We start from the raw sequence: 24,428 nt of genomic DNA, 5'->3' as shown, positions 1-24,428 counted from the left end.
AACCAGAGACACTTGTTGGGGGGTGGGGGGCAGGAGGGGAAGGATTGGGGTCAGAATGGGGCGTTTGCAATTGTATGGGGGAATATAAAAAAAATTTAATATTTAAAAATAAATAAATAAATAAATAAATAAAAAAAAAAAAAAAAAAAAAAAAAAAAGAATCCAAAGAAGCCTACCAGGTGTTGTACTTTCATCTTTGTCTTGGGAGTCAAGGTTAGCAATTTGTCTATTTGAAGGATATATCTTAGCATGCTTCTAACCGTTAGAGTACTAAAATCTCCAGTGAACTAGAAGGCCCAGTCGTCCTTGCATTTACCTTCTACCCTCTGGAATAAATGTATCTTATTAAGACTTCTGGTGTATTAGTTAACTCTTCCTTGCCCCCCCAACTGGAGTCATTAATGTGATGGATTAGTGTAATGCTTTGTGGATATTCAGGCATTCTAGACCTGTTTGCAGTATAATAGGATGAAGTTAACATAGCCTGAGGCAAAACAGTAAATTAATGTTGTTGTTCCTCCCCACATAAGTCCATAATATTTCTGTCCTTTTCAATCTATAGGCTATCACATATTACTCATATCAAACGTACCACCCCTCCAAATTTATTCCCAGTGCTACTCCCTTAGTTCCTAATAGCACATGGTATTTCTTGCAGCTCTTCTGGTGTATACTTTACTCCTTTATTTGGCCCAGTATGTCCCCAGCTAGGTTATTCTCAGAGAACTGTCACTCAGTGATATTCGTCTGACCCTGGGTGAAAAGAGGGAAAGAGGAGAAAAGAAGAAAGAGAAAAAAGGGAGGATGGGAAAGAAGGAAGGTCAGTAAGTTTTAGACTATAGTGCAGTTCTAAGAAAGTCTTCACAATGCTATAGGAGTCCTTGAGCCAGTTACCTCCACTTTAGTATCTCTGCCATGCTCAGTCTTGGCTTGGAGCAGACTGTGGGAAGCATGACTTGGTTAAACATGGTAATAGATCTCAAAGCAAAGCAGCTAGAACTCTGCCAGTTATGCTCTCTGCAATAGAAGATCTGAGGCAGATGTCATTTTACCTGACACATCAGCAGGCATGACTTGATAACTGGATATTTACCTGTTTATCTACATGGCCCCTCCATGGTCAACTTGGGCCACTGTATAGCCTTCAGGCCTGAGGGTAGTTTTGCTTCTTACACAGTAGCTTGGGGACCAAGTTGTGTGTGTCAAGCGATCTAGAAGGAAAATTCCAAGTCTTCTTATAACTTCCTGACCTCACATAGCATCACTTCCCTCAGACTCCGTCACTCAAGGTCAGCCCAGATTCAACTGGCATAACTCTATACAAAAATGGGAGACTGTTTTGGAGATCTGCTACCATGTGGGATATGTATGCATATAAGTTTGTAATTTTTCATGTGCTTATACATTGGTCTTGGCAACTATCAGTCTTCGCTCATGGATTCATTTAGATTTTAGTCTGTAATAGCAACTCATGGTCCTTTAGTGCATGCTTGAAAAGCTTTTTCCCTACTATTAATTGGTTTTAAAGCTATTTTAGATACTCATATTTTATGTTTAAAGATTAAAGTTCTGTTTATAATGAATTTTAATATCTATATGCTATAGAATACTTAGGGAAAAAGTGTACCATTACAAAAAAAATAAATCTCCCAGTTGAAGGAGATGGAAATTCTCTTCCTAAAAAGCTGAAAGCCTGTCTTTAAATGGTTTTGTGTGTGTGTGTCTAAGTCACTGTTTATTTTAATTCTCTCTAGGCCTGAAATGACTTTTTGAAAAAAAAAAATTCTATTAAAGTTGTTTATAGACATATTTCCTATTCCAATAGTAATAAACATAATTTTCTGTTGTAAATAAAAAAAGAAATGTGTAGAACATTTGGTATTTGTTATCTTAACCTGTTTTCCTTCTTCTAAAATATGAGATAGTCTTTGTGCAAGAGTGGCTTTGGTGAAGGAGAGAAGGAAGAGCTTTCCAAAACCCATATACGTTCCCTCTTAAAAATAAAATTATCAATCATTAACATCACCCTAATGTATCTTCCCCATCCCGTTGTCATATAAGAATTCTAATCAGACTTTCCCAAGCAAAGGAATTAACCACGCTGCTAGCAAACCTGGTTTGGAACATTTTATTGGCAATACTGGTGTCATATTTAGGAACCACAGATTTTTGTCGGACTGTATTAGCTTGAATGACAAGTATCCATGGTCAACTATGTTTGAAATATTATTAAAGTACCTAGAAATAATAGGCATTAAAATTCATTCCGTTCACTGCAGCAAACCTCTAAAGATTTCATGTCCTCAGTGGTACGAGCATACTGTAATTGTTATTTGGAACTTAATGTAACCTCAACAGCAGCAGAGAGACAATACAGTCCTCTCATTATACACATGCTCTAGGATCGTTTATTTTAATGCTTTCAAATAAATATGTTCCATGCAGCACACCACAATAAATAAGGAGCAGCAATGTTCTTCTAGTAAATCCATTCATAATGTGAGTCACCATGTAAAACACCACATCTCAAGTCTTTGGCCCTGTACCATATCATGAAGCACACCACATCTGCACCTAATCATATCTGGCTTCATATGGATTTAATAGGACTATGCCAGAAGTGCATGTAAGCACAAATTTAACCAGAGGTTTCTAGCTATTAAATACAGCTACTAAGTAGTTAAAAGGCAACAACTAAATCCGTAAAGGTTCCCCCCCCCCACTTCCACACACATTTTTGAGACAGAAATATAAAGATAGAAATGCTCTGGTGAATTTCAGATCAGCAGAGAGCAGGGTGGGGTACATTTGGAATACTTGGAACAAAGCTGGCACCTAAAAACTCATGGCAATACTGATACTGAATGGGTGCTGACTACAAGTGGGCTTGACTGCAAATGCTGAAAGACAGTGAAGGTGGGGCTGGGTGGGCACAACTCATTTCCATTAGGTAGATAACTCCACAGTGCCTTCTTCTTCACTATCAGCTCTGTTAGCACGGATCTCCACAAGGGTTCTAGCAAACCGGGTCCATTCATCATTGTGGGGAACTGCAAGCTGCAAAGCAAATTAATGGAAAATGGTGAACAAGATATCTTTCACATCTGAAAGCCTCAGGCCCGCTGACTGTTCCTTCTAAAGCAGACATTTCCCTTGGAATGTAAAGGAAACCAGATAGTCGTCTTCTTTTAATCAGCTAGAGCCCTGAAGTGTTGCTCTTAAACTGACAATTTAAGAGAATAGTGTCACTCGAAAGCAAAATCACTCATGGAATTTATCAAACTTTAAAAAGTTATGTAAACTCTACAATTACAGCAGCCCATTAAAGTACTTTCAGTAATGAAAATTCATCATAAGACCTGACTTAAAGTGAGCACAGCAAATAAAAACTGCATTATTGACTAGAATTTTGAAAAATCTCTGGTATTTTCTTTCCAAGTCAATGCTATTGATTCTTATTTTTAAGGTGTTGCTAATATGTCCGTATACATAACGAAAGTTAACTTACATATACAAAGAAATCTATGAATAATGCCCTCCCCACCACCATCACTTTTTCCAGTGGGATCTTAGGTGATGATGCCTCTGAATAATAATAGCAGCTAACATTTTACTGAGAGTTCTGTATGGGGTACTTTCCATGTATTATTTCAGTCCTCACAACAATCCAATGTAGGGTAATATGGCTATTGTAGGAGAAGAAATCGAGGCATGGGAAGACTAAATAATTTTACAAAGTTTGCATAGCTATCAGATATTAGTGAGAGTGTCATCTTGTTTCGCCATCTATGTTCTTACCCAGTATGCTATACTGATTTGACCCCAAAAGGAGGATATATAAGATTTCCCAAATAATATCTTCTGTGCACTATTCAGTAGGAAAAAATTAACCCTACCCAAAACAAATTGTATGTATGAATTTTTGTTAGCTTATTTAAAGGATAATGATTTCTCTACAAAGCATCCAAGAATGAATTGCTTATAGATATCATGCAGTTGTTTGGAATAGAAAGATACTTATTTGAAGACAGCAAGCGGACTTAAGTAGAAATCTGAATGGTTTTCATATAGAATAAAATTTATTTAGACTATGCAGTCATTTTCTCAGAGAATTACCCTATAAAATGATGTAATCCATCAATAGGTATTAGTGCTACACATTTTATCCACATATTTTATAAATAATAACACACTGGTCCCAGTCAGCACACATTTTTTAAAACAAAAAAAAATAGGAAGTAAGTTGAAGCTTCAAGAGCACTTCTACAGCTGAAAAATTGCCCACTATACAGAGCCAAACAATTAGAACTTAAAATTTTTTTATTATAGGGAATAACATTCTCAGATACTATTTGTCAAAGGCAACTAACTATTGGGAAGTGGCATTGTTATTCTGTAAATTATGTTCTTAAATTAAAGTTCTACTATAAGAGTTCAACATTTCAAGACTATAATTCTGGAAATGATATCTAGGTGGTAAGTTCTACTTATTTTGATAAATGTAGTGCTGGTATAATTCTCATTTAGTCATTTAGTCATAAATGTAGTGCCAGTATAATTCTCATGTCATATGAATGAATTTTTTGAATCCATGTTTCCTTTTAGGCAACAATACAAGATCACAGTATCATTGAATGACATGGTTATTTCTTTGCTCAATCCACTTTCCCTACTTTAAGATCTTTTCTTATGTACTATTCTTTATTTTCCTCTTCAATTAAAGAGAATACTAAACCAGGGAAATGAGGGTCTCAAATGAACAAAAGCATAATAAAAATCGTAAGTAGTAAAGGGTTGCCTTGATACTTATGTGAAAAAATAGATCCATTATTTCTTTCCTCTCCTCCAGTTCCTGACCTCCAAATATTTCCAATCAGAACCACAAAATAAAATCCCAAGATGTCATAGACATTTAGAACTTTATCTCATATAATGTAAGAATCAAGCTAAATCACATCATAACTTTCTATAACTTTAAATATTGAAAAAAAGCAAGTCTTACTGATAATACATATACTTGCTCATAATATACTCGAGGAGTTTGGTTCTTTGCCTAAACTATATTTTATTGGTTACAGTGACACAGAAGTTAATATAGAATATCATATGTAATAGCAATATATAGGAACTATATACTAAAACGAGAAAATATATTAAATATCTGGATAGTTTCATGTAGTAGTAATGGCAAGTTTGTTAAAAAAACAAAAAAAACAAAAAAACACCCTAATAGAGGCCTCCCAGTGGCACAGCTGGTTGAGCACAGTGCTTTGAAGCTGTCCATAGCCTCTGGAGCACCAGTTTGATTCCCAGATGGCCAGGGAGATTCCCACATGGCGCAGCAGACCTCTCCTGTCACGCCTGCTGCTCCCCTCAGCAGTGCTTTCGGTCTGTCTGCCTTTTCTGCTCCCCACTCTGTCTCTTATGAATCCTCTCACCCTCCTGCACCTCTGGCCTGTACCACAGCCATTGTATAAATAAAAAATAAATTTTTTTTTAAAAAACCCTAATAAAGATTGTAAGACATTAAGGTTTGGCAGTGTGCCAGATACAGTTTGGACAGAACTGAGTATCATTTATGATATATAAAGTTGTATATCTAGTTTTTAAAAAATAAATTTTACTGAATTTAAATACTCTGAAAAACAAAAATACCCTACAGTGGAACTATATTTGAACTTTTTCATGGGGCTAGGAATTAAAGTACTATGATACCAATGCTAGGCCTAAAAATACAGATTCATCCCTTGGTCTCACTCATAGCAGGAATTTAGAAAACATAAATAAGGGACCAGGAAAAAATTAATTAGTACAAAGTAAAAATCAAAATCAACAAGCAACTATAAACCAGAGACACACTACGGGGTAAGGAGGAGAGGCGGGGAAAGGAAGGACTAGGGTCAAAATAAGGGGGATGCAATTGTACGGGGAATATAATCAAAATGAAAATGCATGCATTGTGCAAAAATGAAAAATGATGTAAGAATTATATAAAATAAAATATTTTAAAAAGATTCATCCTTAACAAAGGTTTCATGGTATTCCAACATATCTTTTCCTCTTTTAGATGTTAAAGTTTCGTTTAGGTTGGAAAAATATTAGAAGTTTGTTTTAAAAAAAAACTTGTCAAGTATTTTCCTTTTTAGGATATCGTAAATTTCACAAAAAAAATGTTAGTTTACTTTGGTTCTCAAAAGAAAACATTCTCATGTAGAACTTAATGAAAACAATTGCTTCTAGAAACTTAAATTTAGCTTCCTCATCCTATTACACTTTTCCATCTAGTCGACTGTAAAAATAACCCAAGATGATTGTAATGATAGATTTAGAAGGTGAACTGCAGACTTCCCCATTTATAGAATTAAATATCACTATCAGGAAGCACTTTAAGTATAATCTTAGCTTGAATGTGTGAATGTGTATTCACAGGCTGTTTCCACACCCAAAGTAATAATTTTTGGCATTTGAATTACTTGTAGATAAGACCAAACAGGTGTCCTAACAAACAAGAAGACCACTCTTTTCATTTTACATCTATGGCTGTAAACAGGATCTGTTTGGACAGAACTGTCCTCCTTCCCCTTGGCAGTTCCTGACTTCTCTCACCTGGTACTCATGATTAGGAAAGGCTAGAAAGGAGGCTCATGAGCACCAGTGTATCTGAGACTTTTAATCCAGTAATACCAGAATCATGCAAAAAATATTTGTTCACATTTCTTAGTTAAAGAGTAAGACTACTCTCTAACAAGCATACAGATTTATTCAATACTCATTCATTCAGCATGGACTGAGTGCTAACTGTAAACCAGCCACAAGGTTAGGGATTAAAGATAGCAGCAAGTGAATCATTTTGGCATGTGATGGCTATGCCAGATGAAAATGATGTTTTCTTAGATCAAATGTGTAATTACTAACATAGATTTTTTAACTTTATGTTAAAAGAATGAAAGTCTAAAATGTACCTTCTTACGGTGACAACTGCAACATTTCCTGGTTTGTGTTGTATGTCATGCAAGTGGCAAGGCAAATGTCATGTTAATGACATGGCTTCACAATTGCTTCAATTTTTTATCAAGGCATTAAATGCTAAATCTAGAGCACCACTGTGAATTTACTACCCCTGAAAATAAAAGTTTGGAATAAATTTCAAACAATTTACATTTGTAATAGGAAAAATATTCGCAAGTTTCTAATGATGAGTAATTTCAATCAGCTAAAATATATGCGAAGCACTGTGAAGCAGATAGCCCCTACTTATACCAACGGAATACCTTAAAGAAGGACTTGTAAAAATTGTCTAGCATTGTAGTGAATCAAAGTGAATCTGGAAACATTAGATTTATCCACCAAAGTCTACATCTTAGATCAGGAATGATTAGGTCTTACTGCTTCCTGTATAGAGTTCACCTATAGCCTGTTTGCCTCTTGTTAGATGACTTTTGTAATTTTTTGCTAACTCTATAAAGCATTTTTATGCCAAAGCACAGAGGGCTCTGGTTCCTGAGGTAATAAAATCTTAGCTATAAGAGTGACCGCCTTTTATAGATATGATACGACCCTATTTTTACAGCTGAGGGGACTAAGGCCAAAGGTAGTTTCTGAGGTAGCAATTTGGCCATAAGGAGGAGGTGAAATGATCCTCAGATTTGGACAGGAGACTTAAGTCCTGCTCTCATCTTGGTTACTGGCAGTGGTCAGGCACTTAACCTCTTATTGCCTCAATTGTAAAATGGGGATGATGGTATCTTTCCCATTTATCAACAGAGATGTGGAAAGGATGAGAAAGGTTATCTAAGTGAAGAAAGTACTGTGAGATCATCATGGAATAGTCATGCATTCTTTTCCTTTAAACCGTCACTTACATTGAACACATTCCTAAAAATAGTACATAAGTGGCATACATATCAATTCTATAGCATTTTTGTGATTTTGTTTTCTTTAAAAATTCATTCTGATGATAGCTGTGAAGGCATTAGGAAAAGAGTATAGACCATCTTTAACAGGGAGGAAACAAAAGTTACAGGTAGCTAAATGATTTCCTGAAGACCACATAAGTTCTACACGTTAGTACGGGGCAATCAGCAGCCTCACCCCTTTAAGAAATGCTAGCATATCATGGCAGAATTGCAGGCAGGTAACGTGTTTCTGAATCACTTGTGAAATGATTCTGAAGATTGTTTTTAATCATCTAAGATTATTGGGAGACAGAAGGTCAAAAGTAAAAAGTTTAAGTGTAAAAGTTGTGGGAAAATTCATGAAAATTGGTTATTGTAGTCATACTCCCCACCCACCCACCCTCACTACTCCCGCAACCCTGTCATGGATCTGCCCCCTCCCTCTGCCTGAATGGATTGTAGGGTGCCTCTGGACCCTGACTCACCACACTCCCAAATAAGTCATCATCTAACCACTGAGTGTTTTGCCTGGGCTTCTTATGCACTTAAAGGGAGGCATATTTTATGGAATAACTAGATTTTGAGAATGGAGCCAGGGTTGACTTTCTTCTACCTCAGATATTAGCCAGATCATAGTTTCTTTCCCAGTTTAGCCACTTACTTGTTGGGTGTCCATAGAAAAATTTTGTTTTAACACCTCTGATCTGTACTTCCTCATTTGTGAGAAAAGAATTTTGAAACCCACCTCCTAGGACTATTATAGATATCAAATAAGACAAAAAAATACATAAGTAGCACAATACTTGTCATATTATAAACCCTGAATAAATGATGTTGTTTTCCTTGTTTTTCTTCTGTTAATGCATATTCCTTCTTCCTCCAGTTTTTCTTTGTTGCTTCCTTTTCTTTCTTCCATTTTATTCTTTCACTTAGGTAGAGCAACACTTTGAAAGAAATATACTTTATATTTCATTTCTTAAAAACCCACACAAGTAATTTCTCCAATTTTAATAGCTAACTTGCATGAACTAGGTTTGGTAAAAGGGTTCTTTCAGATCACAGGAAAAACTCAGCGTGCCTTTCATTGTTCATTTAAAAAATAAACTTAAAGTATAATTGTTCCTTGTAAATATACACAGATATATATACATACATATTTATTATTGTTCAATATGACCAGTACAGCTGTATCTAGCGATTTTGTTATGGCTCTTTCTATAGCAAGAGTCTACATTTTTAGCTCAAGTCGTAAGGCTTTGTAACTGCTGAACATGCTGTTATAAAAATCAAATGACTTTTTATAACCAGGGTTAAGCACACAAATATCATTCACGTGTCCCTTTTTATAAGCACAGGACTAACCATGTTGAACAGTCCTCAGTCAAGTCTCCCTCATTTGTTAGTAATTTTAAAGGGTTTATAGTACCTAGCAACTGATTCTAAATAGCTGCATTATCTGCAGTGACTTGTGCCAGTTCAGTGCTGTAGTTTTTAATGGTAAAGATATCTGTATTAGGCACTGTTTAGTATAAAAGTAAGACTTCAAAAAAAAAATCTTGGACAATTAAGACAGTAGAAAAGTATTCCATAATTTCAGCTTGGTTTCTCAGATACATTAAGCATGGCAAACAAATTAAAATGAGTAGGATTCTAGGTTTCAGGATAAATATTCCATGGATGTGTGGCTCATCAGCTTCTTTGTAATCTTTCAATTAAATGGAGTCATTAAAAAAAAGTCTGGGACGATTACATTAACCATTGATTATGAACAGATACACAACAATTCATCTCTGGTATTAACTTAAAAATTAAAGTTTTCTGTTAAAAAGATATCTTACAAATTACCTTTTCACTTAAATACACATTGTTTTTTTTTGTTGTTGTTGTTAATGCATTTACAGAAACCGTAGAAGTGCATGTTGGTTTCCACAGAATGACTGCTAAACCCCTCTAAGCTCTAAAAGCTTTTTTAAAAGTACAATTATTAATGGCACCCCAATTCAGAAGATTGTGGACTTACTGGTATACAAATACACGTTTGTGTTCAGGGGAAGCCTATATTTTTTAGGACAATTCCCTTTGCCACACACACAGATGGAAGCAAAGTGGGAGGTAATAAGCAATGAAACAGCCGCTGGAACGACCAAGCATACTCGCTTCACATAAATACAGCTCCACTGTATTTAACTCTCTGGAGAGTCTACCATCACTGGTAACAATGGATGAAACCACAGACAAAATTCCAGGCCAGAATGCAGTATACAGAGGGCATAAATGTACTACAGTGTTGCCACAGCAAGAAATACTGTGTAGTAACTTAGTATTTACAGCAGTGTTGGAGCTAAGTCCAAAAAGTAGAAGTTACATTAGTTTCCATTCTGAGCATCTGCTACTACAGTCAACTAGGGTAAAATTTCTGTGAAATTTAGTATCATGCTATCTATTTTTAGTTAAGGAAGAATTTCTGTTATCTGAAAATCCCACCTAAGAAAGAACTCCTGTCTACACATGAAGCTTGAGATATCTCTGCCGAAGTTCTCCCATCTTTAAATGCATGGTTGACTTTTACAGCATGTTTATTAGAACAACACTTTTAAAAAAATCCATTACCACCCAATTAGGAAAAGAAATATAGGTAGGACATAAAAGTCAAAACTAAATAGTAACAAATATGGGATTTATATCAATTTTAGTAAGTGAGCAAATCCTGGAAAAAAACACTATTCTTAAAAACTAATATTTAAAAATGTTCTTCATGTTAAAATTTAGCATTAGAGGAAGAACAAAATAATTCTGAAGTTTTTACTTCTGGAGGAAAATTAAATCAGACAAGTATGGAAGAAAGAGTTAATTCAGTAAGTCCTAAAGATGACTTTGTTCACATTTGTATTAAAATCCTATCATCCTCCTTTCTTCAGAAATCTGTTAAGGATTATTTTTTCTATTATTTGTAACAATCTATTTCTCTGCCTAAAAGAAGGGAAAAAATGCTGAAAACATTGACTGATGGGCAGTAATCAAAAATAAACTTTTCAACTTCAATTGCCACTCTTTCTGTAACACAAAAGATCAAGAAAATGACAGGAAAACAAAAAAGCATGTGCTACTTTGTCATATTAGCTGAATAAATGCATATCCCTTCTCTTCCTGATATTATTAACTATAGGTTTTCTAGTAAATTCCTAGCAACCATTGCATCTAAGCAGTTTTGACAAAAAGAAGGCTTACTATTGCTAAACACCTTTAAAAACATTTACCAGAGTAATAAAAGAAATGTCATTCCCTCCTACTGAATGTTTGGGCATAAAAGAGGTATTTTTATAATGTAGTTCATGATTTACCATATCTACACTGTCCAAAAAAAGCACAATGAAAAGGAAGCATTTTTTCCAATGGTTTGACAACTATTTGAATCAACTGTTAGGCTTTCATTACACTAGTGGCCAATTTCTTACTTTTAAAAGCACAGAAAGGGACAGGGACCAGGATAGAGATTGGGGTGGAAGAAAAAGCACTCCTTTCTATATAGTTTCAGTGTGTCCTTTTCCATGCAAATATAGTTAAATGCATTATTTTTTTCTGTCCATCAATCTATAGTCAGCTTGGAGGCTTCACACAGTTAACCTTTCCCATGCAAAAAATTCATTCACCCAAATATTTAGTGTCAGGCGCTGTGCTAGACCAGATTATTCTGTACAAATAGACAAGTGACAAATATCTACTTTGTGTATGTTTCTGTGCTGGTGGCACTCTAAAGTTTAGAAAAACTACTGAGGAATGTGCTTAACCAAAATAGGACTGCCAAAAAATTTTTTCTAAGTTGAAAAGGTGGCTAGTCTTTAGGATACTAAAAGGTTTTCACTTTTTACCTAAAGATCCTTCATGCTATGACAAGTAAGATCTCCCTTAAATATTGAGTCAGTAGACTGACCACGAGGAGAAAAACCCTAGCAAATGAACCACTGATCAGTTTAACTACCAACCTAAAGAGAGAACAAATTTTTTTCTATAGTGTCAGGCTTTGATATTCCCTAAATGATAAATAATTCATGTTTTAAAATGTAAAAGATCTTCTGATAGCTGACATTTCACAAATTCACGCAAACTTTCCTTGAAAGGAGAATATAGTGATTCATTCACTTCCCCACTTTGCAAGTCCAACCTATGTAGCATATAAATATTTATACATAAACATACATAAGCAGATATTTGATCTCATATTATATTTTAGCCATACCACTAGTAGCACACATAGGAAATAACTCTTTGCTTCTATACAGGCCAGTGTTAATCTAGACTCACAGATGATTGGAGCAGCTTCATGCTCGGCTAGTCTAAGCTGTGATTCGAGGCTACACTTCTAAGTAGTCATTTTTCACGATAAAATTTAGCAGTTTTGAAATTCTAAAACTCAACAATTTTTGTCAGCCATTAAAAAATTAACACTGTAATTAATGACTGCTTCAGTATCCAAACTGCTATTGAAGATGACAGTTTGAAACCACAGAAGAATCATAAAGATGTTTAATTATACAAACTAGCACTTGTTTCAGAAGGTTTACATTCATAGACTATTTATTACCAAAGTGGGACTATATGAATTTCTTTGAATATTGCAAATTACCACACACACATTAATTTGGTTTTCATAAAATTAGATATCAGGGTTTACTCCTCATTTAGTCAACGACTCCATAATATATAAAAGTCATAAGTATTTTCTTATCTATTCAGAAAAAAGTGATCTCAAAAGACATTAATCTAGTAAATCCATTTTTATAAACTAATGCTACCTGAACAAGTACACTATTTATATAATAATTAGTTTAATCATGGTTTTTTACATATATAATTATCAAAATGAACGCTACTGCTACTACTTTACTATGAGTAATTATAACGTTAATTGGAATTAAGAGCACTTTCTTTTTTGTTTTTCAAAATTAAGCATTTTTCCTAGAAGAAATCAAGTTAATGCTAAAATTATAATCATATATTTTAACGAAATTATTTTGTTTCAAATACATATAATTTATTATGACAAGGAAATTAATTAATATATTATTTCAAAGTAGCTTATTTTAGGTAATTATATTTATTAGCACTCCAAATTTGCCCATTCAGATGTGCCTTTCTGCTTTGGACTTAATCGTACAGTTCTGTGCCTGTCACAATTAAAAATCAGGTAAAACTGAAAAGTCCAGATGAAAATAACAATTTTTTAATGTCATTAAATATGTAAATCAAGTATTCGGATTTTCAATTTTTATTTGTATGTTTGGCACCATGGCAAAATTTATGCCTAAGTCTTTTTTTTTTTTTTTTTGAGAAAACCAAAAGTAGTATTTAGTAGCAACTAAAGAAAATAATATGTTTATCCATTGAAGAAGAGGCTGGTATTTGTAGAGACCTTCAAGAATCTAGCAACTATTGCCACACTCACTTAATGAGAAACACAAGTGTTTGGGGTGATTATAACTGGACTTTGGTAAGCTGAGCCCAGCTCTTCTAGGGGCTGCCAAGGCTTAACCATGCTATCAGGTTCGTCATCAGCAGGGGATAATGGCCTTCATAAAACACAATAATTAAATTGACTGATTTCAAATACAGTTCTTTTTCATTAAGGAACCCCAAATCTTAGATTAAATTCATATTTTGTGTTCTGCATTGCCCCTTCCTTGTGGAAGGGGGTTATTTATATTCTGAGTACAAACTTCTTGTGGAAAATTAATGTAGGCCCTGTCCGACTGGAAAACATAAAGTAATTCCACTAAGCAAACAATTATTGCCTAAGTATAATCCATTTAAAAACCATAAACGTATTTATTTTGTGACACTCAAATCCTTTTTAACTCCCAGTACTTGCACTTTGTCAGATGCTCCTATATTGAACTGCTATTTAAAGTGTGAGAGAAATGGCTCATCGAATCACTTTCCTTTCGTTCATATTCTAGCTGGCTATGAAAACTATTTGAGGTGCCTTTTAATAGTCCTTATAGGTAACACCTTGACCATCATTATAAAGTACATTACACAGGTCATGTCCCTTTTGGGATTCCAAATAAACTTTTCATTCTGATTTTTCACTTCAGCTTTAAAATATATCTAAATGAACATTTAAAATCTGCTTTACATTTTTAGCAGCTACATTTGATCTCTCATTGACACCTGCACTTTTTCTGTCCAGAATATTTCAAGGCCCTTTTAGTATATTAATGAATGTAAAATTTATTATATTTATTAAAATTTATAATAACTCCTTTTGGCCCCTAAATAATATCAAACAAGCTGTTTGAGATGTTGCCAAAGTTAAGGGTTAAAACTTAAAGTTAATGCATTTTTTTCTTTTGGTAATTAGTGAATTACTTGAGCTAGGGCCATAAGACTTATTCATCTCCCAAATTACAGCTTTTAAGTTGCCATTTTATTTTTCCAGTTCTACTTTAAGCTGAAAATGATTTTGGAATTTCATCATTTGACTACCGTAGAAATATAATCAGGGATTTGTAACTTATGTGTATTTATCACAACTGAAAACAAAATCTTCCCTGGAAGAGGTTAATGGAAAAAGAAATAATAGAAGGTGGAAGATAAACTGCTTCTTTCCAAACTGGAGCTGCAAACAGCATTCTAACTAATTCAGATAAGCAGCAAACATAGTTGTTAGGGGATATTTATGATCGCTGTATCTGCGACAGCACGGAAGCATTAACAATGGCATCGGGCTTTCTATAAAACACATCTGCAAGAAAGACAGGTAGATAGGCTGACTATCAATCATCAGGACACGTGAATAATTCTATACTCACTGGCCCATCTGCTGTTAAAATCAGCTCCATATATATATATATTATATGCTTGCTGTTTAGCAGAGGAGCCACAGCAGTGAGTAATTGTTATTTTTAATTCTTTAGAATATATATGTTCACACATCATTTAAAAAAAATCCAACAATGATTAACAACTCTCTATGAGTGTATTTAGTAGCAAAATACACTCAACATTTTCAGGTTATATTTGTAGTTAATTTATGACTTGTTATCTTGCCCATATTTCAGTTAATTGAATGGGATCATACAGCTCCAAAACAAATAGATTGCATCCCATAGTTTGGAGGGAAAAAATGAACTTAAGCTCATTTTTAATTTTGGATCTTAGAAAATGTAAATTGTGCACACAGCAGCTATCTATTTAAGTAACTTTTAAGGTACATGAATAGAATAAAAATTATAGCCAAATAATAAAAGGGATCTTCTCTGTTTTTCATAGAGTTCACGTAACTTCCATTTATGCTAATGGGAGTTAAACACCTGCTTGGCAAAGAAAATAGACCCCTATCTGTGAAAATAAATGTGTACAGTATATTTTCCAGATACATTATTGAAATCAAACAACCAAATATGCGTGCTATATAAACAAAGCATCATGTGGTCTATCTGAAAACATTGCTATTTCATATTTTGCCTTTTTAGTCATAGGTCCTGAGATATTACTCATGTCTTTGCCATGTAAACATAACAAAAAGGAGCAAAAAGAGATGGACAAACTCAATCTGGTAATTTCAGTTCAGTGAGATCACACACAATCCTCTGTTTACCCCTTCAGAAGTTCATAATAAATTGCATCAGTAAATCTGGATTCAAGCCACTACTCTGCCATCATCTTAAAAAAGTCATGGAGGATAATTGTACATAATAGAGGAGGGCATGATCAGGGGGGCACTGTGCTGGGACTCCCTGCAGCAGCTGCAGCCTCAGCTGGGACAGGAGATGAGGCAGACGATTGTTAACGAGTGGTGACACCAGAGTCCCTTTCTGCAGTGCCCCTTGTTGAATGTTAAGTCTCACAGGAAGCCAGGTCTACCTGGACTTGAATGGCTATGTCTCCATTGGCCAGTCACAGACGTCTCTTATCAGAGGGTTCTTGACAACAGGGTGCACAGAGAGGTGGTCCCTCTCTACTCCAACTGTAGTAAGCATCATAGGTAGCTTGCCCCAAACTCTGCTACACTGTCAGTTAAAATTACAGTGTGATCAAAACAGGGTGGTGGGGAGAAGAATCAGAATATCCAGTAAGCCTTTGGCTCTATTTTTATGGATCTCATGTTCTTTATAATGGAAAGTCAATGTTATTCAACATTTTTAAATAGTTTTCGGAAACACTAAGATCACTTGATGTGTGCTACATTTAACCACATTTTTAAAGAGTTCTTCCTAATAGTCTAGGTTAAGCCCAAATTTTTCATTTCTGATTTGCGTTGTGAGTGGCATTGAGAGCAATGAACTTGTGAATAGGGTTGGCTATAAAATTTGCAGGGGAGCCCCGTACAAAATGAAAATGTGAGGTACCTGGCTGAAAAATGTTTGCAGAGCTTTAAAACCAAGTTAGGCTAGTCTTTTAAATAGAAGACGCTGAGATTGCATAGGATGCACAACCATGAGGCCACTCTGACTATTGGAATGGAACCTTGGCAAAAGATAGCCTGCTGCCCCTTCTATCATCTGCAGCCTTATAGAAGTCTCAGTCAAACCATGGAGAATGAATGTGCAGTGTCTTCTTACTGACACCTACTCCATGTACCAAGGTCCCAAGGAGAAAATGGATCAACAGAATGTTCTCTAAAAACTACCATTTACTTTCTTTTACAGATCATATTATGAGGCTTATTTGAAAGTATTTAATCTTCTTTCCTAGAGAGTTCCACAAAGCAAAGCTTTCCATCCAAAGTCTAGCATAACCTTGGCAAGAGGTTCAGTTTTAATGGACACAGAGGACTAACTGTGAATAAAGAGAATGGTAGCAGTCTACTGGCAATTTGATCCTCAGTGCCATATTTTTTCTCTTCCTTCATATTTTTAACTTTTAGAATCACCTCCTGCTCAAAACTCTTCCCTCTCATCAGCATGCACCGGCCTTAGATTTGATCTAAAATTCTAAATGGGCCAGTTTGTGAAGGTACTCTGTCTGGCCTTTTACAGTTTAGGTGATTTGGAACTGGCACTATTTAGAGGTGTTCTTCTCTCCTAAGAACAGTTATGCTCTGTCAGCTCTGTGGACAATGAGACAGTAGTAATTACAATAATGCCAGCATTTTCCCATGAAGTGATCTACCACTCTCAGAATGGACTTCAGTTGCAAGTCATCATTCTTTTTAGTACATGGAGCCTCTACAGAGTTGGTCTTCAGAAATTTAGAATAGGGTATAGTGGTGAGCAAATGAAACAGAAATCCTTCTTCCTTTATAAATAAATATAAGGTATTTTTGTAAATATCTGACAAAAATAACTAGGGCAAAAAGTAATTAAGACAGAATTATCTTGTTTCGTTTGAGATTTTCTGAGCTATAGATTGTGTTGTGTATAATTAAACACTACAAAAAGAACCTTTCAAATGTATAAGCCCAATTCTGATTTTTGGTCATTCATGGAAGGACTAGAAGATTATGTGCGTGTGTGTGTGTGTGTGTGTGTGTTTTTTTTTTTCCTGGCAGTGAATTTATAGAGATAAACAACCCTACAAATTGTTTGGCCTATTATATGTCACAGAGATTTTTCTATAGTCTGTCTAGACTCCAGACAATAGGCTAGACTGGCCTATAGTTGCAGACATTTCTGTAGTCTGTAATATCACTTAGAAAAGTAAGGGCAATAATACAAAAATGAAAACCAGCCTGACCTGCCAGTACGACAGTAGAAATATGAGTATAACAACGCTTTACAATTTAGAAATGATAGTAACCTAAAAGAAGTTTTAGCAGCTACATATCAGCCAAAAGCAACTTTCGCAAAATCATATATACTCCACAAACAAGTCATATTCAAGTAAATCTGTCCACAGGCTATAAAATCACTTTATTGCTAAAACTCTGTATATATTTTAGGTTGTCTTTGTTTATTGCATAGAGATGTATTGTGTGTGCATTATATATAATATTTACAGTTAACATACAAACTTTTCATAAGACTTTTCTTTAAATAAACCAGATTGTGAACCATTCTACTTTTTAGTCTATTTGGTTAAAATAATTAATGTTGCATACAATCTTAAGACAGTTAAAGGACAGAGTAAACTAGAGGTAGAGAAAGTGTTTCTGAATTTTATATGCTTTTGAGCCTGTCCCCAAATTTATTTCTCTCCCACAATAAGGAGAGAAAGAGAATAAAAGAAACCTTGTCTTTTATATTCTTTGCTAGCTTCTTTAAGGCTTAGGAAAAGAACCAATAAAGAGTATTTGCTTTTGTGGTTGTTTGGTGGTGTTTTGATGAATATCATGAAAAAGAAGCATTGGCTATAAATAATACTCCCTGAAGAAAATATTGCTGTAAAATCATTGGCAATATTTTATTGGCAATATTTTAGATTCAGAGGGTATTCTCTTTCCCAAAGACTCCAAACTATGTTAGAACTCACCGGACCATCTGCATCTGCATTACAAAGAATAAATATTAACAGAATCTTTGTTGCTGTAAGAGTGACTCAGCTTGTGGCATTAGGGGGTATCTCACTGGAATAGATAACATGCAGTGAAACGGAGAGATCCTTCTAGTTGTTTTACTTAGAGGTGTACATCCCAAAATAGAAAGCTCTTCTCTCTAAAATCATTCAGTTTTTGCCTCTGACTGAATTAAAAATCAAACAAACAAAACCCGTCTAGTTTATTTCAACATAATCATCTTTACACTATAGTATACATAATATAGCATCAGATGCTAAACTGTAAAACAAACCATGTAGGATTGCCAATTTATAGCATGTTTTCTGATGAAGCTATAAAGAATCCTTCTCGGTGTGATCAGCTCAGCTCATCCATCAGGCACTTCGAGGTCTATGACATTATGCATATAAATGTGGGCTATTTCCACCCCAAAATGGAAAAGTTAGATTCATATTGCTCTCCAATAGCATTACACAATACTCTTATTTTGTTTTGCTTGAAAGCACAATATTTTCCTCGTCTTTAAGGAAAAATATCCTTTAATCGCGTCAAAAACAAAGGTCAACATTTTCTCATTTAGTAAAAATATTGATTGATAATGTAATATTAAATAAAGATTGTATAAAAGTTTAAGGAGCTCTGTCTGAAAGAAGATATAGGGTTTTTTTTTTTCTTTCATTTTTCGTGTGCTATGATATTCGGGAATACTTTATCATGTAACAAGTTACATCAGAGAAGTATGTATCACATGTAATAACTTTGACTACCATGAAAATGGCTCAAAATTATGATTCACCTTAGTTTTTAATTGTCTACCCTGTAATTAAAAAGGAAGAGTATACATTTTAGTTGAGCATACAACTAAAATTTAACTTTTCAAAGTAAACAGTGAACCACATTTAGTGTTAGTATGATGAATTTGGCAAATTTTTCACCCTTGTGACATTAGTGGGAGGTGCCATGGTTCGTGTCAGCATAGCTGGGAATTCTACAGCACTCTGAAAGGAACCTGGATCATTAAAGTGTCCTGTGTGTGAGACAGAAGGCCAAATTAGGCCCTGAGGAAGTCTTGCCAAACTCCCACTGAAGTCAGTAGAAATTTGCAAAAACACTTGAGAGGGCTCTTGTAGCCCACAAGGTCTTGCCAATAATTTCACCAGGTCTTTAGATACCCAAGTCTATAGAAAAAGCAAAACCCCCAAACTAAAAAATATGTACCTCTCCGACATCATAGATCCAAATACGGCCTTCTGAATCCCCAACGGCAACTTCTTTACCGGCTTGAGCCCATCGAACACGGTTTAGGGCAGACGCCCCCTCAATGGCCACGCTTGCTGTCGGAACCTGCCACAGGGGTTACAACAGAAATAAAGAATCTCTGAATATGAATTTAAATATACGAATTTTCAATGATATGTTTAACTGGATGAGTCACCGCTGCCTTCATGTGCATAAAGTAATATACATCCCTTGTGCAGGGGTAAAAAGGATTCATTGTTCTTAAATCATATGCTCCACTGAATTAAGGAGTAGACAGAAGAGACACTTCAACAAAAAAGGGAAAGAGGGAGAGTCTTTTTCCACAGTCAGTGGCCAGTGAGTGACATAAATATTTCTTCAGATTATGCAGGGTGTACATCCAATATCCAAACATAGCAGCTAAATGTAATACTTATGATCAGGTTATGCTTATAGATCGATGGAGAGAGAGATTTCAGGACTTACCAAGATTAAGGATACCGTAAAAGGCAGAAAGGGCTTGTATGGTGAAAAAAAAAAAGAGTCATATTAATATGACTTCACAGCTAGAGGAAACAAAGGTATTGATCCCTCAAAACTTCATTGGGAGGTGATGATGAGAAAAAGAAAAGAAACTGTACAAATGAAAAACTTTAGAACGTCAGATTCTCCTTTCTTTCCTCCTCCCTCTGGCAGTACCAGGGTACTGGAAGCAATCCTCAAAGTTGGAACTGTCCCCAGAGTGATATTCTGATAGAATGTAGCCACCTACTTTCTAGAAAATATCTTACATCTACTTAATAAACACCTGAAATCCCAAAACCTTTGTAATTACAATAATAATTAGTAGTAAGGTGAACTGGAGGTGCTGAGATGGAACCTAGAATATTTATTACAAGACCCTTAGCATTTAGAAAAAGAATTGTAGTGGGTCCAGTTGTGTCAAGCTCTTGACTTCATCGTTGGAAGTTTATAACATATAAAGATCCAATCTCCGAAGTTCTACAAGAATGTTGAATAGGAAATGTTCAACATATCATTAAAAAATAAAAAGGTAAATGTTAAAGCAGACAGAAAAAGTATATAGTGAAAAGAGGGCCACCAAGATCACTTCATGCCACTGTTTAAGACCTGCATCTAATAAACATGTCATATTAGGATGGAAACACGATGTGTACTGTGCCGTACTACTCCCGGCATTCTGTTATTCTGAGAATTGGAACCATCTGTTTATATGAGATTATTGACCCAATACCTATCTTTAAAATAGCAATAAAAACTCCATCACATGTAAGAATCTATGTTTAAACTTAATCTTGAAATCAATAAAAATTCTTTTACCTGCTTAAGTCACTGCATGCCAATTGTGAGCAAAAATGTATAACAAAAGTCCAGCTCATTTACTTTTAAAAAAAAAAAATACACAATTTCTACAATAAAGGTACCTGCTGTGCAGGCTGGAGCCTGAATTTTTAACTAAACCTTTCAAAGGCCAAAACAATGTGAATTTAGATGGGCCATAATTCTGTCAATACACTTTATTATTAGTGTGCTACTCACAAAACAAATCCGAGATTCAGCTATAGAGTTTTCAGGGTTAATTTTTAACTCTATAATTTAGAGGGACCATACACAACTTCATTCTCTGTACTTTCTATACTCTTCTCAATATCAGATTTTATGAATGATCTCAAAACTGAGTAAAAATGTTTAATCTGAATATGAAAAAATGTAATCACTCAAAAAACCCTGATTTTTTGATACATTTCAAATTATATTGAATACATTTTAAAGAATTTTGTAAAACAATGCAACAAGCGAACAATTAATATTTTAACCATTTAAAAATAGCTTTCTAGATATTCTAAATGCTAAAAAAAAAAAGACTTATCACAGCCTTAATATGTGGTCCCAAAAATGTATCAAATAATTGGTGGAAATAACAAAACAGATTTTTATTGTTTTATCCAATAATGATCTTTCAAAAATTGATGAATTTATAATGAAAATAATTCATACACTGTTTCTGATTTTTATTTATACTTCATTTTCACTTTTTTGGGTCATTCATTTTAATTGCAAAGACAGGTAATATACAGTATAAATTATGACATTGTGCAAAGGTCAGTAATACTGAGGTTGGGGCGAGGAACTACACTTGCATTGGAACAACTAAGATGAGGTGGTCTGAAAGCACAGTAATTTGAACAGAACACACTGGGAATTCGGGGTTTTTCCTTATACAAATCTAATTCCTAATCTGTCAAATATTTGAAAAATCTTGTTCAACTTGTTATAAAGAAAAAAAAAAGATTTGAGGGTATTAAAAAGCGTTCAGCTCATTACTAGATTTGAATTAGATTCAATATAACTACTATTACTGAGAAAGCAGAATTATGTTTACCACAAAACTAAATGTTTTGCATGCCCAGTAGTGATATTTTTTAAGTTTTTAAAAATGTTTAGCTTGTAGTTGTGTCCTGAGAGCTAAAGAAAGAGGAGGGGAAAATTATGCTTGGTAGTATTGCAATGTTAATTTTCTTTTACCTAAAATGCTGATTTAAAAAAAACCAGTTATTTGGGAATTATTAAGGAGTTTGTAGAACATTCACATCATTGCATGGTAGTTGGGTATCACCTCAACATCACCTCTGATTTCTCTATATAATTTCTGATATAGGGGTTCTCCAAAGTCAATCTGGAAGATGTGTATTTTTTGGTTGCTTTAAGTGTATGAACTTATTTTTAGCATGTAAAAGTAGTACGATTTTAGTCAACAGTGATAAAAGAGTTTAGGAAATCATTACAATGTAGAGTAATAAGATCTCTCTATTAAAAGTATTTTTAAAGTAATAATTTTATAAACATTCTAATATCTGAAGTGATGGGCATTGCATGTACTCAGTGCCTTTTGATTATTTTCAGAGATGCTTCATTACGTAACTCATCCTTGTCATGTAGTTCTTGTAGGCAACAGGAAAAATAGACATACACTGAAAGATTTAAAAAAATGTTTGGCAGTGGTCATAGGTGAATTTAATATTGCAAGATACAATGACTCAATAATAACACCTGAAGGATATTTCCCTGCCCCCTTCTGCAAAATATACTAGGGGACTCTGCTCCTCCTCATATCCTCCAGCTGTAGGCTTCCTAATTAAAAAGGCTGAGCTGTTTCCTGCTCAGAGCACTTCAAAAGACCTTTCTCTTGTTCTCCACTTGACATATAGTTTGCAACACTTGTTCCTCTTACCTGTCCATTCTCATTTATAGAGAACTGAATGTTCATGTTTTCTTAAAAAAAAAAAAAAAACCAAAACCTGAATAACTGAATTAGCATGCCAATAAATTAATAAATTTGAGGGAGTGGAAGAAAGGAAAAATGCCTATGGCATAATTTTAAAAAAGCTAAATCTATGTAGAATAATTTTTAAAAAGAATACTTATGGTCAATTGCTTTTATTTTTAAAAAAGGGGAATTTTTCATATACTGTAAATGTGACATGTTATTTTCCAAATTAAAAAAATGCTGAGGTTAATATACATGTTCAGAGTTAGAAACTATTGTAGACATCTGCCTGTGAGCTCCCTATCTTAGAAAGGATTAAATACCTTGTAAAAATGAAATGGAGGATAGATCTAAACATGAAATAAACAGTCAACAGAATCATCTTTTATAATTCAAAATAGAAATCGTGCAAATAGCGAACACTGACAAATAGCCCTTTTAAAAAGCCCAATCTAAAGTCAGCGTCCACAAAAGCGTGCTTTTCCAAGTGTTTGCCCAAAGAGTTACTTCAACACTGCTCTGAAATATGCCCAAGTGGGGAAAGGGATGAACACCTACAGTTTTGCTTTTTGCAAAAAAAGAGTCGTCAATTGTCCAGGATCTGCCACTGTTTAAGGATGAAGTGAGATGAAATGATTTTTGGCCTATGCATCTGTCAATTCCCTTCAGAGCAGTCAACAATGAGGGGTCAGCAGCCCAGCTGCAATTGGAGGGTCTGTCCAAAAAGAGGCCGATTTGGAGAGCGGGGGAGACGGAGAGAGGCCGACTGTGCCCCCCCCACCCCCAACCCTCCCCGGTCCTGGCGCCTGCGCTGCCGCTCACCTCGGTGTCATTGTTGAGGTTCCAGAGGTCCAAGCGCCCCATCCCGTCCACGCAGGCAAAGAGCGCGGGATGCACAGGGGACCACATGACATCGTACACATAGTCTGCATTGTCTTCAAAGGAGTAGAGCGGCTTGTTGTGCTGTAAAGTAGAGAGACCGTGAAGACTTTGTGGCGCTGCTGCTGCCTCGGGCTGTCTAGTGAGCCTAATTAAAAACTTTGCACATTCACAAAGTGTCATAAAACTTCCCGAGATGAAAGTCCTCGAAAAGGTGAACCGCAGCTTTAATGTGACTAGAACTGTCCAGTGGCATAAATAAATACCGGGGGTGGGGGTGGGGGGCTCAAGAGGCTGGGGGCTGGGACGGGCGGAGAAAGGCGCTTTCAGACACAGTTGGACGAGACATTCCAGACAGGTGGACGGGACTGCCCATTAGCTCGGAATTCTCGCCCCTTTGCGAGTCGTTCTGAGCCCGAACCCAAACGTAGACCGCAGGGATCAGACCCTCCAGGATGCTCTGGTAGCCTTGGCGGTCTCTGCAGCCCCGAACCCTTTGCATCGAAGGCAACGCCTGCCACCTCGTGGTCTTAGTGTACTGCTGCAGTGACTGCTGCTGCTTCCAGTGTAACTCTGGGTCAAATTCATACTTTAATGGTTCAGCTGAGACTGGGAACGGGGCAATTTTAAAAGGGATTTGTAGCTCTTCTGAGAGGTGAAAAATCTCCCCTTCTAAGACCCTCACTTCTCT

General features: G+C 35.3%; 1 protein-coding gene across 7 annotated transcripts in view; it reads right to left on the bottom strand.

Moving 5' to 3' along the window:
* Positions 1-2,108: 2,108 nt before the first annotated feature.
* The window catches only part of DYNC1I1 (dynein cytoplasmic 1 intermediate chain 1), a 344,233-nt gene continuing 321,913 nt past the window's right edge, over positions 2,109-24,428 (bottom strand). For all 7 annotated transcript variants that reach the window (XM_054692369.1, XM_054692368.1, XM_054692370.1 and 4 more), the window contains 3 exons: positions 23,681-23,821; positions 19,549-19,674; positions 2,109-3,057 (listed from right to left, as the gene is read on the bottom strand). In XM_054692369.1, the coding sequence (XP_054548344.1) occupies positions 2,947-3,057; positions 19,549-19,674; positions 23,681-23,821 (378 nt within the window). In that variant the 3' untranslated portion in view covers positions 2,109-2,946. The remainder of the gene's footprint in view (positions 3,058-19,548; positions 19,675-23,680; positions 23,822-24,428) is intronic.

This window comes from Talpa occidentalis, unplaced genomic scaffold (genome assembly GCF_014898055.3).
Source record: "Talpa occidentalis isolate TD23 unplaced genomic scaffold, MPIMG_talOcc4v2.1, whole genome shotgun sequence".
NCBI lineage: Eukaryota > Metazoa > Chordata > Mammalia > Eulipotyphla > Talpidae > Talpa > Talpa occidentalis.
The sequence above is the reverse complement of the archived record's forward strand: the minus strand, read 5'-3'. Positions and strand labels throughout refer to the sequence as shown.